Here is a 16,879-nt window from a genome sequence, read left to right on the forward strand (position 1 = left end):
CGATTGCTTGTTCAATACTTTACTGAAGATTCATTCTAATTTGATTATGTTGGGATTGCCTGAGCCTGGCATTAATGTCTCAGTAAGCTGCACTGATGCAGGATATACTCTATAAACTTCTGCTCCAGATAAATTTCTGCACCACAAAACTGCAACCCCTCAGGTTTAGTTAATTTAGGAAAGCTGACGGGTTGGATTTCCTCTATAAAAACGTTGAATTCATCTGAAACATAAATGCCGTCAAGATAGCATTGTAAAATAAGGTGGCTTGCTTACTTTGATTAGGTTATTTATCTGAAGTGTACTTTCAGAAGAGGGCTGCTGTGACTTTAAACAGCATATTCATTGAGTCACCCCTGCTCAGTTGGTAGGTGCCTGGTTTGCAAGCAGCAAAGCCTCTTTCAGGCATGTAATATAGAACATTCCATTTCCTGTTCCCTTGCTGACACAGAGGAGTGTTCCTGCTGGCAGTGATCTAATCATAGTGCAGTAAGAAACATGGCAGTTTGATTAAAACATGGTGGAGACAGAGGCTGAGATGGAAGCATATGTTCTAGAAGACATCCTTGAGGTAGGAGTTGATTTACAAATTGCAATGAAATTGAAAGCCAGAAGAAAGAAATCTATCTACTGGAATATGCTTACGAATTACTCAGTTGAGGGAGGCAGGGAAGAGAAGTTATGCATTTAAGCAAGGCACACAGTCCTTGTTCTGTGAGATGTGCACTTGGATGGCTACTAAATTAGCTGAGAATTAGTATGTCATTTGTTTGATTATAAATTGTGAGTGGGGGGTGTATGGTAGAGAGGAATAAAAGAAAGAACCTCAGACTTCATAAAACGTCTGTGTGCTTGTGACCTTTAGATTAACTCATTGAAAGGTGGGGTCTGCAAAGCAGCTTGCAAAGGCTTTAGTATCCTGTGTCTTACACAATTCATTTACATAAAGGCCTGAAAGTGCTTATATTTTGCTGGTTAAAGGAGGTGCTTGTTTTGTTTGTATCTAGTATAAATTATTAAGTGATGAGAATTGCTAAATTGCTATATATACTTTGGTCCTTATTTGAAATAGTTAAATAGCTAAATACAGTCCTTTTTTCATTTTTAAAGAGATTCAGGATATTTATAAATATCCTGAAATGCTTAAATGTTGGTGATTTCCATGTCAGAGTATGAAAATATATATTTTGATATTTTACTGTTTTAAAGGATCAGAATTGTTAATCTGATTCTTTCTTTCTTTGTGTATCTCTAAAGAGAAACTATATTTGTTTTTTGTCTGTTACTGATAAATACTGATTTCATAAATGTTTCAGTTGAATTTTATGCACTCTAAAAATGAAGGGAAGAAATAACCATTTCTGGTTTAATTGGTCTATGTTAGAATACGATATTGAGTTATTGCAGATTTTTAAATACGTTAGATTTGCAGATCTGTTTTGTAGGCTAATAAGTCCAAGTATGTGATTGATTATTTTCTCTTTAACATGTGCGGTACTGGTAGAATTCTCAATTACTATAATGCTGCTGTGGGAGGGGCTGGGGAAAAGAGGGAGGAGAGAGGCCTCCTGCGCATTATAAAGTGCTGCATGATCAATGAGCATTTTCTGGAGCCCTTGTGTGTGCTTGGAGCTGACATTGCAGTAAGATTCTTATAGCTTCTAGCTGTTCTACAGAATGAAAACTGATTGTGCTGTGACTCTTTTACTTCATTATTTCAATCCACTCTTGAATTCAGTGTGCAATTTCAATTTGATTTCTACTACTGCTTTCTCTCTCCACCTTTGAAAATATTTGTGGCCTTGTTCTATGTGACTTTCTTTATAAAGAACTAGATTCTGTTTCATTAAATACATGACAACTCCCCTTTCTAGCTGTATCTCCAAAATACTAATTAAATCTTGCTAGCAATACCCATGTGTTAGCTGAAAGCAACGCGGCTCCTATATTTGCTTTTACGTTTAGTTTAAGCCTGATATTTTAAGCAATATATTCATTGGTAATTTGTGGAATATGAAAGTGAATAGGAATAATAGTTCATATTAATCTTTTTTGTTTCTGTAGTTCCAGTTTTGTAAGCAAAAATGCATTAAAATATCTTTTTATCATTACTCTGTATATTTTCAAAAGTTCAGTGCACTCAAGATTTCTATCAATAATGTACATTTTCTAAATAGTTGGACCTTTGGGTGGTAGCCATTTTTGGCTTAAAAGGTTTTCAATTTATGTTCATGAAAACATTTGATTCAATGTTTAAACTAGTTCTGGAAATTATAATTTCCCTTGTTGCCAGACTATACACACATCTCCATAATAATTTTAATGGATCATAAATTCAAATGGAAAGATATCGGGACTCATACATTTCCTGGACAACTGATAGATTGAAAGTGGTTAACTTCTTTTTCCTATTATGTATAAAATATTTTTGCTTTAAATGTGTCATTTGCTTTCTTTGTTAGAGGTAGGGAGAATGAATGTGTGAACTATAATGTGCCTGATCAAACACATTATGTCCCCTATGTCTTCTCTGTAATTAAGCTAAATATTTAAGTGCATGTGCCTCATGTGAACCAAAGAGGAAAATATATCCATATGCATTAAAGATTAAGTGGATTACTGAGAGGTATTTAAATAAAAATCAAAACTGTGCTGTATCCATAGAGTAAAATGTTGTAATTATACACATTTTAGATGAGTGTATCAAGTTGTTTACCTTGCATAAATTCATTGTGCCCCTCTTTTTACTAATGAAACAAATCCTGTTGATATGCTTTGACCCGGTTTCTCACTGACTTCTTTTATCAGCTATGGTGAGCTTAAATAATAACACTTCAAAGTTACTGTGTTTGTCCAGAATTGCCTGTGTATAGATACTTTTAAACTTTATACTGAGTTTGTAATAGTTAGTTTGGAAATGCTAAGTCAATATGAAATGCATTTACAGTAAATGCTTTTTTATAAATTTTAAATATTTTTCTGGTGCTCATTCTTTACTCAAGTTCAACAAACTAAAAATCATTCACTCATTAATGAACCTCACTGTATGAATTCAGGAATTAGATTGGCTATGCGTAATCTTCTTTTTATATTTTTATTTGAACTATAAGATGGTACTAAAAAAATTTTAAGACTCATTTTAGTTCTAGGAGAAATTGGATTTTTTTATATTTAACAGTCATTTTCTTTAGTAAGCAAGTATGAGACTCTACATCTTTGAAAGTATAGAATTTCAGTTCCGGGGGAGAACTGATTTCTACCTCTGTTCTCATAAAATGTGATTTATGTAAGAATTTGTTGTTGAAGCTTTCCTATTTTTAAAGAATCATTTACCGCAGGAGAAATCTGAAATTGTACTTATTTGTTCATATATGATACAGAGTTGAAAAGTTAAAAGATCCTACTAGGTTTGGATGCGTAACAGTCCTTGGGCGAAAGTTTGCCTGACATAAACTTAGTACTATCCCATTGAAGTCATTGAGGTTACATGGGGATAATTCAGGGCAGAATTTGCACTTTGGACTTCCCTACATGTCAAATGTCTAAGGATCCATACTTTGTGAAATTTCAGTCCCATGATAAATATGCTGCTTTCTCAAACTCTTAATATTAGTTATTAAGGATTATGGGAATTTTCAGATTTGACATATTTTAAAACATGAATCTAGTGCTTGTTTTTCATAACTTATTACTAGGGCTGGCGATTAATCGCAGTTAACTCACGCGATTAACTCAAAAAAAGTAATCGCGATTAATTGCAGTTTTAATCTCACTGTTAACTAATAGAATTCCAGTTGAAATTTATTTAATATTTTGGATGTTTTTGTATATTTTCATATATGTCGTATTCTGTATTGTAATTCAAAGTGTATATTATTTTAATTACAAATATTTGCACTGTAAAAATGATAAAAGAAATAGTATTTTTCAATTCACCTCATAGAAGTGCTGTAGTGCAATCTCTGTCATGAAAGTGCAACTTGCAAAGTAAATTTTTTTTGTTCGTTACATTAACTGCACTCAAAACCAAAACAATGTAAAACTTCGGCGCCTACTACTTCAGTCCTTCTTCTTGTTCAGCCAATCACTCAGACAGACAAATTTGTTCATATTTACAGGAGATAATGCTGCCCTCTTCTTATTTACAATGTCACCAGAAAGTGAGAACAGGCAGTTGCATGACACATTTGTAGCCGGCCTTGCAAGGTATTTACGTGCCAGATATACGCTAAACATTCATATGCCCCTTTATGCTTTGGACATCATTCCATAGGACGTGCTTCCATGCTGATGATGCTTGTTAAAAAAAATTGTGTGTTAATTAAATTCGTGACTTGACTCCTTGGGGGAGAATAGTATGTCTCCTGCTCGGTTTTACCCACATTCTGCCATATGTTTCATGTTATAGCAGCCTTGGATGATGACCCAGGACATGTTCTTCATTTTAAGAACACTTTCACTGCAGATTTGACAAAACGCAAAGAAGATACCAATGTGAGATTTCTAAAGATAGCACTGGACCCAAGGTTTAAGAATCTGAAATGCCATCCAAAATCTGAGAGAGACAAGATGTGGAACATGCTTTCAGAAGTCTTAAGAGTAACACTCCAATGCAGAAACTATAGAACCTGAACCACCAAAAAAGAAAAGGAACCTTCTGTTGGTGGCATCTGACTCAGATAATGAAAATGAACATGCATTGGTCTTCTCTGCTTTGGATGGTTATCGAGCAGAACCAGTCATCAGTATGGACACATGTCCTCTGGAATGGTGGTTGAAGCATGAAGGAACATATGAATTTTTAGCACATCTGGCATGTAAATATCTTGCGAAGCCGGCTACAACTGTGCCCTGCGAATGCCTGTTATCACTTTCAGATGACATTGTAAACAAGAAGCGGGCAGCATTATCTCCTGCAAATGTAAACAAACTTGTTTGTCTGAGCGATTGGCTGAACAAGAATCCTAGAATATCAGGGTTGGAAGGGACCTCAGGAGGTCATCTAGTCCAACCCCCTGCTCAAAGCAGAACCAATCCCCAATTTTTGCCCTAGAGCCCTAAATGGCCCCCTCAGGGATTGAGCTCTCAACCTTGTGTTTAGCAGGCCAATGCTCAAACCACTGAGCTGTCCCTCCCCCCAAGAAGTAGGACTGAGTGGACTTGCAGGCTCTAAAATTTTACATTGTTTTATTTTTTAATGCAGGTTGTGGTTTGTTGGTTTTTTAAAACATAATTCTACATTTGTAAGTTCAACTTTCATGATAGAGATTGCACTACAGTACTTTTATTAGGTGAATTGAAATATACTATTTTGTTTTTTTACAGTGCAAATACTTGTAATAAGAAATAAATATAAAGTGAGCACTGTACACTTTGTATTCTGTGTTGTAATTGAAATCAATATATTTGAAAATGTAGAAAGCATCCAAAATATTTAAGTAAATGGTATTCTATTGTTTAACAGTGCGATTAATCGCAATTAATTTTCTTAATCGCTTGACAGCCCTACTTATTACTAATCAGCACTTGAAAGTTTGTGTTTAAACGGGTTCTATCAGATATTGCAGTGGCCTTTGTGGTACTTATTTTGGGCAATAAACTGATGTCAAGAGTCAGGGTAAGGGCCTCATAGCAGCATTGAATTGGTTGTTTGGGGGCGTGGGGAGGGCAGCACTTTTTGCCCTAAACTGCATAGGTAATGATAGTAAATGAAGTACTGACCAACTAAATCTTAGTATGCATTTCAAGCCTTGTTCCATTGTGAAAGGCCCCTTGAATATATTGATTAAAGAAGCTTGTGGTATGTGAAGTCTCTGTTCCTTGTTTTTTTGTGCTTTTGTCTGCTCATTTCTCTAAATTGTTTATGGGGAAGGTTGTTTCAGATGAACATTCTCTCCTCTTCTCCCCTCTCCCCTCCCCGGTGGTTGAATGACGCTCTTGTAACCAACTGGGATTTAAATTTCAGCTGCAATAATTTGGATATGCTGCTCTGAAGTGAATATTTTGGTATCATGCTTTTCTTTAAAGGTACCATACTCTCAGGGTTCTTACAGTGGGATCTTGTGCTCCCAGGCTAAGACAGGGGCCCTGTCCCAACTGGGCGGCCAGGACCTTGTAGAGAGAATCTCAGGTAGCAATATCTTCAGAGAAGGAAAATAGTAGGTAACTTATTTTCCCTCACAGCTATAAGAACGCTTTTATGCAGGATAACTATAATTTTAGTCTAACATGTGGATGTGCTGCAACCTTGACTCAGACTTGGATATATAGTCTCTTAGATCTGAGGCCAGGTCTACACTACAAACTTTTGCCATTAGAGTGAAGTTTGTTAGGAATGTACAAAAAAATTACCCCCTGACCTGACATAGCTATGTCAGCAAAAAACCCTGTGTAGACATATTTTATGCTAACAAAATGACACTTTTGCCAATATAGCTAAATCATTCAGGGAGATGGTTTAAGTATGCAGGCAAAAGAACTCTTGCTGGTATACATTGTCCTTCTGCTAGTGAGCTTTGCTGGTATAGCAATACTGGAAAAGCCTTTTTAGTATAGACTAGCCCCAAACTGCAACAAGCCCAGTGTCCTTTCTGGCAGCAAGGAAGAGATCACTTAGAAAGCCATTATAGGAAGAATGATCTTGTGGTCGATACTGGTCTGAGGCTTTGGAGACCTGGGTTCTCTTCCTGACTAGGATTCAGACTTTCTAAATCACTATCAGTCTAAGCAACTTGCTCATATTTTCAAAAACAGGTGCCTGAAGCTTGGCTCTTGTATCTCTATGTAGGCACCTACCAAAAGCCCTGTTTTTGAAAAGCAGTTTCCATTGACTATAGGTAGTGCTAAGTTCTCAGCACTCTTGAAAATCAGGTCACTGGCTTAGGCCTTCTCTAAACACAAATGTTCACCGGTTCAACTGAACTAAATTGAGCTGGGTGAAGTGCAACTTTTTATGTGTAGACACTCTTATTTTGATTTAAGTGCCTTGGACCTTGTCTACACAGGATTTGCACAGGTTTAACTAAATTGCTTTAGCCAGCGGAAGCTCCTGTGTGGACTGCTGTTTTGGTGGCTTATTTCAGTTTTGCTTAAACGTTGGCTTGAGCTGAACCATCACAAACCACTTCTTCAAGTGTTGGTCCCTGTGTGTATTCCAGTATGGGGTAGGCCTGCACTCCATGTGCCTGAGACTCGAAGATTCTTGTTAGGAGCGTCCGTTTGGTCTGTGCTTTTGCTCTTTCGCTTCTTATGCTTTGAACTGAGGCTATAAGGGATAGTTTGGACCATCCACCTCTCCAGTTCCTTCTTACCTCCATGTGGTCTGACATGGAACTCTCCAGTGTCCTCAGAGCTCTTCTTTAGACTTCCTCTGTACATAGTTAAAAATAGTTTTAGATAGTTTTGGGTGTTTTAGTTTAGACAGTAAACAACTAGGGAGTCCTTCCCCGCCCTCTTCTGGGGTTACTTTATTTTTGTATTAACAATTTGTAGCATCCTATTTCCCTTTTGTTTTCTTCCTTTCCCTTCTTCTACTCTCAAATGAGCAGATCCTTTTCCAGAACCTCTTTTTAGAGTTCTTTGGGTTTTATTCTTTTTAAAAACTTTTTCCTATTAAATATCAGCCCTGATATCAGCCCTCCACATCTTGTCCCTCTCAGATTTTGGATGGCATTTGTTTTTTCTCTGTGCAGTTCCTATATGTAATGTCAGAACAGTTTCTTTTCCTAATCATGGCAAATACTCTAGTATGGATTGAAGGGGTGGGCCATAGTCATGACCAATCCCTGCCCTCAAATTATTCAGTATTTGAAGTTAATAGGGCTCTTAAGTTTTGTGTAGAATCTCTGGGATTTATTCAAAGGCCAGAAGGGACCATTGCGATCATCTAGTCCAGAGGTGGTCAAACTACGACCCGCAGGCCGCGTCTGGCCTGCGGGACCGTCCTGCTCGGCCACTGAGATCCTGGCCGGGGAGGCTAGCCCCTGGCCCCTCCCCTGCAGTAATGCCTCCGTGTGGGCAGCGCTCTGGCCCGCTGCTCCTACCGGGCAGCGCAGCTGGCTCCTGCCGGGCAGCGTGCTCCTGCTGCTTTGAGAAGTATGGTGAGGGGGCGTGGGGTCCCAGGGGGCAGTCAGGGAGCAGAGGGCGGTTGGATGGGACAGAGGTTCTGGGGGGGCAATCGGGGGACAGGGAGCAGGGGGGGTTGGATAAGGGGGTGGGGTTCCGGGGGGCCTGTCAGGCGGGGATAGGAGACTGGGGGGCAGTCAGGGGACAAGGAACAGAGGGCGGTTGGCTAGGGGGTGGGAGTCCTGAGGGGGGTGGGGGTGTGGATAGGGGTTGAGGCAGTCAGGGAGCGGGGGGGGTTGGCTAGGGGGTGGGGCCCCAGGGGGTGCTTAGGGGCAGGGGACAAGGAGCGGGGGGGTTGGATGGGTTGAGGGTTCTGAGGGGGGTAGTCAGGGGCTGGGAAGTGGGATGGGTCGGATAGGGGGCACAGCCTTCCTACCTGGCCCTCTGTACATGTAGTTTTGCAACCCCAATGTGGCCCTCGGGCCAAAAAGTTTGCCCACCCCGATCTAGTCTGTCCTCCCATGTAACACAGGTCGTAACATCCTCCAAATTTTGTTGTTTAGAAATCCTCACATTTTAAATAGCACTCTCTTGTCTCCAACTTCCATTTTACCCAGCAACTTAATTTGATACAATGTTTACATAATGATATTAGAATATATTGACTGATGTTTGTAAAGCACTTTGAACATATGAAGAGCTGTGCGTTTAGCACTATACAATGACATTAATAAGTTGGTTGTCAGCTGAGACCGAAGTAGAAATGGACTTTATATCCTAATGCACAGTCAAGCTAAGGCTGGATACGTTGCATGTATCTCATTTTATTTCGAATTAAAGTGACAATTGCATAAATAATTGTCATCCAGTGGCCAGGCATGCTATAGTGTTCCTTTGGTTAAAGTAAGGAAGAAAAGGTCTCGCTCAGGTAACAGCTAGAGTGCTATGTTGTTGTGCAGATACAACTTTCAACTATTTGGTAGTGGTATGATTTACAAAAACAAGTATAGCCTCTTTTCCTTCCCGTATGAGAATAAGCTATACTGGTAAAAACACTTTATCAGGGTAACTTTGCCAACCCTAGGAGGATTGTACTGCTTTAACTACACTGAGAACATCTCTACACTGGAGAGCTTACAAGCGGCACGACTATACCGATGCAGCTTCACCGCTTCAGTATCTCCCATGTAGCCGCTCTATCCCAACAGGAAAGAGCTCTCCCGTCGGCATAATTAAAGCACCCCAAATGAGCAGTGATAGCTATGTTGGCAGGAGAGCCTTTCCCACCAACATAACACTGTCCATACCGGCGCTTCTGTCGGTGTAACCTATATCACTTTTGGGGTTGTTTTTTTTCACCCCCCCGGGCTAAAGTATACCAACAAAAGTGCTAGTGTAGACATAGCCTGATATAGCTAAAGCAGTGCAACTTTATAGAGCAGCCCTTAGACTGTAAGCACTTTCAGGACACAGGTGAGCTCTTACTGTGTGTAGAGTACTTAGCACATTAGAATTCCAGTCTTGGTTGGGGGCCTCTAGGCCCTACCGTAGTATCAGTAATAGTGTATGAGTTTGTAAGCCTTTCTTTCATTTACACAATTAAATCAGGGCCGAAAACCTGGGGAGGGCAAAACCTGCAGAATAACTTCATAGTGTGACTGCAGGAGTGCTGTAGAAGCATGAATGAGTCCTGGAAGGAGGAGTTGTGGTCAGTTACAAACACTGTAGTCACTTTCAGGGACAGGGGGGAATGTGGACATGACTAGGCCACTGGGTGGTCAGCTGACTTATACCAGTATATCATAGGACAGCCAGAAAATATTAACTCTGTATAATCAGGGACTTGGAATCAGAAAACATTAACCTCTTACAGGTTTCAGAGTAACAGCCGTGTTAGTCTGTATTCGCAAAAAGAAAAGGAGGACTTGTGGCACCTTAGAGACTAACCAATTTATTAGAGCATAAGCTTTTGTGAGCTACAGCTCACTTCCTCAGATGCATATCGTGGAAACTGCAGCAGGCTTTATATATACACAGAGAATATGAAACAATACCTATTCCCACCCCACTGTCCTGCTGGTAATAGCTTATCTAAAGTGATTTCCAGCACAAATCCAGGTTTTCTCACCCTCCACCCCCCCACACAAATTCACTCTCCTGCTGGTGATAGCCCATCCAAAGTGACAAAGTCACCAGCAGGAGAGTGAATTTGTGTGGGGGGGTGGAGGGTGAGAAAACCTGGATTTGTGCTGGAAATCACTTTAGATAAGCTATTACCAGCAGGACAGTGGGGTGGGAATAGGTATTGTTTCATATTCTCTGTGTATATATAAAGCCTGCTGCAGTTTCCACGATATGCATCTGAGGAAGTGAGCTGTAGCTCACGAAAGCTTATGCTCTAATAAATTGGTTAGTCTCTAAGGTGCCACAAGTCCTCCTTTTCTATTAACCTCTTAAAGGCTTATGCCCTCTGAATGGAAGCTTTCCAGATCTCTGTACTGCTGGAAATTGCCCCATAAAAATCTGAATATGCTCTGAGTTAAAAGATGAGTGAGGAAGTATCTGTACCATAATAAAGAGGCATATTAAGAGGGGAAAAACACATGTGGGATGAGTAAAGGGACAAAGAGAACATTCCTCCATCCTCCAAGGAATGAGGAGCTGAAGGTTTGGGCTCACCTGGGAAAACTAACTTTTACCCATAGGAATAAAGGCACCTATCTTCCACCTCTGGATGGGGAGAATTTACTTAGTTAAGCAGCTTTCTTGTCACAGACTTTGCTGAACCTGCTTCTGGATCTCTTAAGGTTACATCCTCACTACTGAAAAAGGGTGTTTTTTCTACACTGAGATAATCTCAAAGTAAAATCCTAGTGGAGACAAGGCTCTTTAGTTTTAACCTTCATGTAGCCGTAGAGGTCAACCTTATACATTGAGGTTAAAACTTCAATATCTTGTCTTCACTAGGATATTACATTGAGGTAGCTAACTCAAAGTAACTATCTTGATGTAAAAACAACTATTTTCACTGCCTAAAGATGCAGGGACAGGAACTTCGTGGAGACAGTGTGACAGTGTTCTCCCATAACTATAATCAAGCACATCTCTTAGCTGTAGCAATGCAAAGAAAGAGTAGGAAACAACAATATTCTATAAAAAGTAGTTACGCATGAAGGATAGTGCTCAGGGAAAGCTAGGCAACCTCTGATTGTTCTAAATAACCCCATTCTCTCATTTATGGGAGTTAAATGTCTTAATACATTACAGGAAAGCCTGAGGGAGTGAAACAGAAAATGGCTTCTCGAAGAGCTACAAAGATTGAATGATAATTCCTCTTAAAGGAGGGTTGTAGCAGGAGGCGAATTTAGAAAACAACAGGGTTAATCAAAATAGGGAACATTGTTTCAGACTGAGGGCTGATCTGCACTTAACATTTAGATAAACATGGCTGCCCCACTCAGGGGTGTGAAAAAGCCACATCACTGAGTTCTGTAGCTATGGTGACTAAACTCCTGGTGCAGGTGCAGAAAGGTAGATGGAGTGCTTCAGTCAATCTGGTTACCTTTGCTCGGGAAGGCAGTGTTCCTACAGCAATGGAAGGACCATTTCTGTCATTGTAGGCTATGTCTACACAGCTGGCTTTATGTCAGCATAGCTACAGCAATGTCCCATAGTGTAGACATGGCCTTAACGTATAGGCTTTGACAGAGGAAACCAAGTTAAGCTAAACTGTGATTGGGCTCTTCCTGAAATAAGTGTGCACCTGGAACAATCTTGTACCAAAATAACAAGTTGTGAACGAAATTGATTTAATTATTTCAGTGCAAGTTTGTGTGAAGACCCAGCCTTAAACTGACTGATCATTTTATCAGTGGTCTACCTACGTAGCAGAGTGTTCTGTTTATGGATTAGAGACTTCTGTATTGAGAATTTATCCATTAAACCCACTCATGCAGTATGTGATCAAGGCCAGAGGCAATGACCGGGAAACATGGATGGAGGTAGGGGAAAGAAGCTGCTTGGAAAGCTTTTTTTTTTTTTTTTTCCCCCCCTTCTCCTCCCTGAACTCGCTTTCCCAAAGTTACGCACAAACTTTGTTTTTGGCTGAAAGGTAGGATGAGGGAGGCACAACACCATTAGTGTTAGTCCCTTTTAAGTAAGCCCCAGTGGACCAAAGTTTAAATAGAGCTCTTTCCCGGCAATAACAGCCTTAACAGGAATAATGGTCGTAACTGAGGAGATCTTGTAGGTCCACTGTATAAAGATGGAGTCAAATCTATTGTGCTTTTCTATAGGGATTTTATGCAGTTTAACATAGCCATTCGGAGTGGACTCTTTCTTCTACTGAGCTGTTCGGTACTCACTACCTGCTCCAAAGAGTTAAGTGCTCTTTCTAATGGGGAACCTTAGCAGAAGTGTCTCAGGCCCTGAGGTCTTTTTCTCTCTTGTATAACCAGAACCTTAAGTGTAATCAAAATCCTAGTGTCAAAAGATTTGAATTCTGAGTTTCCAGGAGTCTGAGGAAGAAGATTCACACTCTGCAGAGGAGGCAGAAGAGGCCTCTAGTTTTTAGATCTTTTGGGAAGCTTTGTTGTTGTTGTTGTTGTTCACTAGAAGGGAAGCCCGGGGGGACGGGGAAGAATCCAAAAAGCCATTTGTGTCTGTTAGGAGGGGCTTATTCCCAGGATACTGTAGTGTATCTGAATGAAGAGTCTGGTTAGCTAGAGGAGTCTCAGGTGTAGGCTCCCTCCAGGAATAATCCTTATAATAGCTGTAAGGAACTGGTCATGGACTGTAATATGACCACACAAACACTCGTTAAGCAACATACATCTCCAAGCAGATGAGTGCTGTTTGACAGGACAGTTTTGAGAAGCCAGGGTTACTGGAGTCAAAGTATGTTGCTGGATTTGGGTGACCAGTGCGGAGGATGAGGGCAGCAAGTTCTCAGGTGCTAGGTAGATTCCCTTCAACTAGTCTGGCCACATATCTCATATGCCCTATATTTGCCCATGTTTGTGCTAGACTTTACTCTGTGTAGAGAGCTGCCTGGTCAGGTACTGAAGACTGCATGAGGAGATTCAGTCTAACCACTTAACTTCACTCCCTGGTCAGCAGAGACCTCAGATTGAGCAGTCTCCTGATGTTTTCAGGTAGCATAGCACATCTGCATCAATGTTAACATTGTGGCTGCAACGTTAATCCTGTGGACCGTGGTCCAGGTAAGGACTGCGGGTAGGGAGTGGAGGAAAGGGACCAGGATAGTTTTCCAGAGAGAGGAAAACTTCCAGCAAAATCTAAGGGCTCAGAGCCTGACTCCTCCAGCTTGGCACACAAGTAACAGATTTACTTTGATGACTTCCAGGGCTTATTTAGGGAGAGCAGTTTGAACACCAGAACTAAGAATGTTAGCAGCAAAAAGGGCCTAGGTGGGTGTGGTTAACCTGTCAATCAAGCTCCAGACTAGCAGATTCTTTTGTTACTGGAAGTACTGTATATTTATTGTCTTATATTCAAATTGTCCATCTCAAACTAAAGTTTAAATTCTGCAGAAACTGGTTACTTTGGAAGGCCCAAACACAGTTTGCTATGTTTCCTAATCACCATATAGCCCTATTTCAAGCCCTATAATAATTATAAAATCTCTCTCAGATTTGATGTTTTCTGACTTAACTATAACTAGGGCCCTACCAAATTCTTGGCCATGAAAAATGCGTCATGGACTGTGAAATCTGGTGTCCCCCTGTGAAATCTGGTGTTTTGTTTGCTTTTACCATATACTGTACAGGTTTCACAGGGGAGACCAGCGTTTCTCAAATTGGGAGTCCTGACCTAAAAGGAAGTTGCAGGGGGGGTCGCAAGGTGGTTCTAGGGAAGGTATTGCCATCCTTACTTCTGTGCTGCCTTCAGAGTTGGGTGTTTGGAGAGTGGCAGCTGTTGGCCGGGCACCCCACCAGCATCAGGTCAGAAGTAAGGGTGGCAATACCATACCATGCCACCCTTGCTTCTGTGCTGCTGCTGGTGGTGGTTCTGCCTTCAGAGCTGGGCTCTCGGCCAGCAGCCGCCTCTCTCCAGCTGCCCAGCTCTGAAGGCAGGGCCGCCGCCAGAAACAGCACAGAAGTAAGGGTAGGAGTACCACACACACTCTACAATAACCTTGCAAACCCCCCTCCCCCGCCCATGCCTCTACGGTTACAACACTCTGAAATTTCACGTTTAAATAGCTGAAATCAAGATTTTTAAAATTATAAATTTCATATGACCATGAAATTGACCAAAATGGACAGTGAATTTGGTAGGGCCCTACCCATGACATTGATTTAAATTGCATATACCAGGTTTGTAAATCTGTACTAATATATGATTGGAGTATAAGCTTGTTAAATAAAACTTACTTTTCCGAAAAGCTGAGCGTAGTCCAAATTTTCATTCAAAGGGATGATGGGAGGCAGTTGGGGGTGGGGGGGGGGGGATTATCCTGCAAGGGTACAGCAGTTTCTTAAGAGTAAAATCATTCTGTTGGGCATATGGGATCCTTCATTGTATTCTTTGTTCCCATAAATGGGAAGGTGGGGCTGGGGAACTGTCTGCCTCCTAAGGAGTGTCTTACTAATTATCTGTTTATTTGGACAAATATTGCTTAACTGCAAAATTAACTTCAGCAAGAAAGCTTCACGTGTCATGTACGGACAAGCACATAATTGTCTCATACGAACACCAGGATATACTAAGCTTTTAGAATTTTTTGGATCATCCTGGTAAATTGATGCCAGAAGCTTGGCTTCATTTCATTGGTGCTGCTGTCTGTCTCACAGAATAAGAGCTGCAGCATATCGGACTAAATGGCTGGTGTATTTGAGATGCAGAAATAATTGGTAGAATACAGCTATTTTTCCTTGAAACTTCACCATCGGTATAGCTGTTTGTGTCTTTTTCCTTGTACTCAATGGAGAGGAGAGATTTGTGTGCATACACACCAACACCTTCTTTTTATATTCAGTAGAAACGGTGACACTGCAGTAATAATGCAGGTGTCCCTGCAGCAGGAGGACTATTGGTGCCAGCCATTGATGCAGTGTTACACCACTTCAGCCTCACAGTCTGACCCTTCTGCTTTCCCCTTCTCTGTCAGCAATAAGAAAAAATATGCATTTTTGAATATAATCAACAAAATAGATTAGTAATATGCAAAAAAAACCCAACCCACACTTAAGAATTTTATACCAACACAGTTCCTACTTGCCTGATCTTAGAAGTGTGTGAACAAGAAAATTTAGCCTGTCATGTTTTAACAGAGCTGGTGTGAATTGTGATCATACTTATTTTTCAGTTTTCATGAATTCCAAGTAACATGAAAACAAATATACTACCTTACCGTACATGAAGTGGTCAGCATTGCAGGACTTTTGTGGATGGTTCTGCAGTGTTGTTGCCGGTATGGTGCCAGCTGCTGTGCTAAGAAAAATGGATTGGGCTGGGATAAAAAGGGATCCCATGTTATTGAACTATACTGCTCTGACCTTTAAAGAACTGTAAGATTGAAATAGGCCAGATTTTCTGCTGGTATAAATGCATGCTGGACCTGTTTCCACCAGCCAAGAATTTGGCCTGAAAACTTTATAATTTTTTTAAAATCAAGCTTACATAACAAGAATTCATCATCCTGTATCTTTACAATAAACTTAAAAGAAGTAGCAATTGTTTTTGGCTCTGCCTGTACTATATAATTCTAAAGGTCGCAAAGGTTTAAATGATTTTTTATGATCATTTTAATATTTGCATCAGGAATTTTTTTAAATGAAAGATTAGCTTTGTGTTTTGAAGATGCATTTGAAAATTTATATAATCATTTGTATTAAAGTTATAATAATCTATTGTAGATTTCTAAAAATATATAAACTAAGTTAAAACAAAGGAGAGAGCATATGTACAAAGTTAGGCATTATGACTCCTTTATAGGGAAAAATTAAACTTTGTTGCATTGGGTTGTGTTCACACTTATTTCAGAACATCATTAAAGAGAACACTCAATCTTGGTATTCAACAGTCCAGATAGTTTTATTCCTTAACTCTTTGCCGATGTGACTAGTTTGATATTAGAATGGTAAGAACTCTGGGTCTAGTAACTTCAAAAGGTTGTCTGTATTGAGATAGTATAGATATGGAATTCCTCTTTGGCATGGAAAAAATAAGCGTCTCTGTGGAGAGAAATTCTTCTTCCCCTTTTGCCAGCCTGATGGGTATCTGAAACGTGGGGAAAAAATAATTGAAGTATAGTCCCGTGAATAATGAGCATACAACTACATTTGAAATACTTATTGTCTCCTGATAAAATTTTTTTTTGCCTTTGTAATTAAAAGGTGGATATAGAGGGTGAAAATTTCACTTAAAGTGGTAGTCCGTTAAATTAATATATGCTATCATGGGATAATGCACCATCATGGAGACCGATAAGGTTTTAGTTGGGATAAAACATGGGCTTTGTTGTGCTAAAATATATTAAAATGAAATAGGACAGTGGTCCCCAAACTGTGGGCTATGGAGGAATGTTTGGGGGGGAGGCACAGCAAGGCCTGGGCCAGCCGCCCCCCCGAGAGAGCAGGGAGGGAGTGTGACCCAGCTCTGCTCTGGCCTTGCCCCCAGCTCCGCTCCAGCTGCAGCTGAGCTCCCAGGAATGGGGACCCACAGGTTCCATTACAGGTAAGGGGGCGGGGCAGGGCGTGGCGCGGCGCAACACGATAGGAAAAAAGTTTGGGGACCACTGAAATAGGACTAGACAATATGTTTGTCATAACAGGATTTTACTTTATATGGC

General features: G+C 40.4%; 1 protein-coding gene across 4 annotated transcripts in view; it reads left to right on the plus strand.

The window, feature by feature from the left end:
* The window catches only part of ANKRD17 (ankyrin repeat domain 17), a 131,663-nt gene that overhangs the window by 35,363 nt on the left and 79,421 nt on the right, over positions 1-16,879 (plus strand). Inside the window, exon 1 of one of the 4 annotated variants that reach the window (XM_084625805.1) lies at positions 447-571. The exons of the other annotated variants lie outside the window; for them this stretch is intronic. Coding sequence (XP_084481931.1) covers positions 518-571 — 54 coding nt within the window. The 5' untranslated portion in view covers positions 447-517. Of the gene's footprint in view, positions 1-446; positions 572-16,879 lie in introns of those variants that run through there. 4 annotated transcript variants of the gene reach the window in all.

Source organism: Lepidochelys olivacea (genome assembly GCF_965140295.1).
Source record: "Lepidochelys olivacea isolate rLepOli2 genome assembly, chromosome: 4".
In the NCBI taxonomy this organism is placed as follows: domain Eukaryota; kingdom Metazoa; phylum Chordata; order Testudines; family Cheloniidae; genus Lepidochelys; species Lepidochelys olivacea.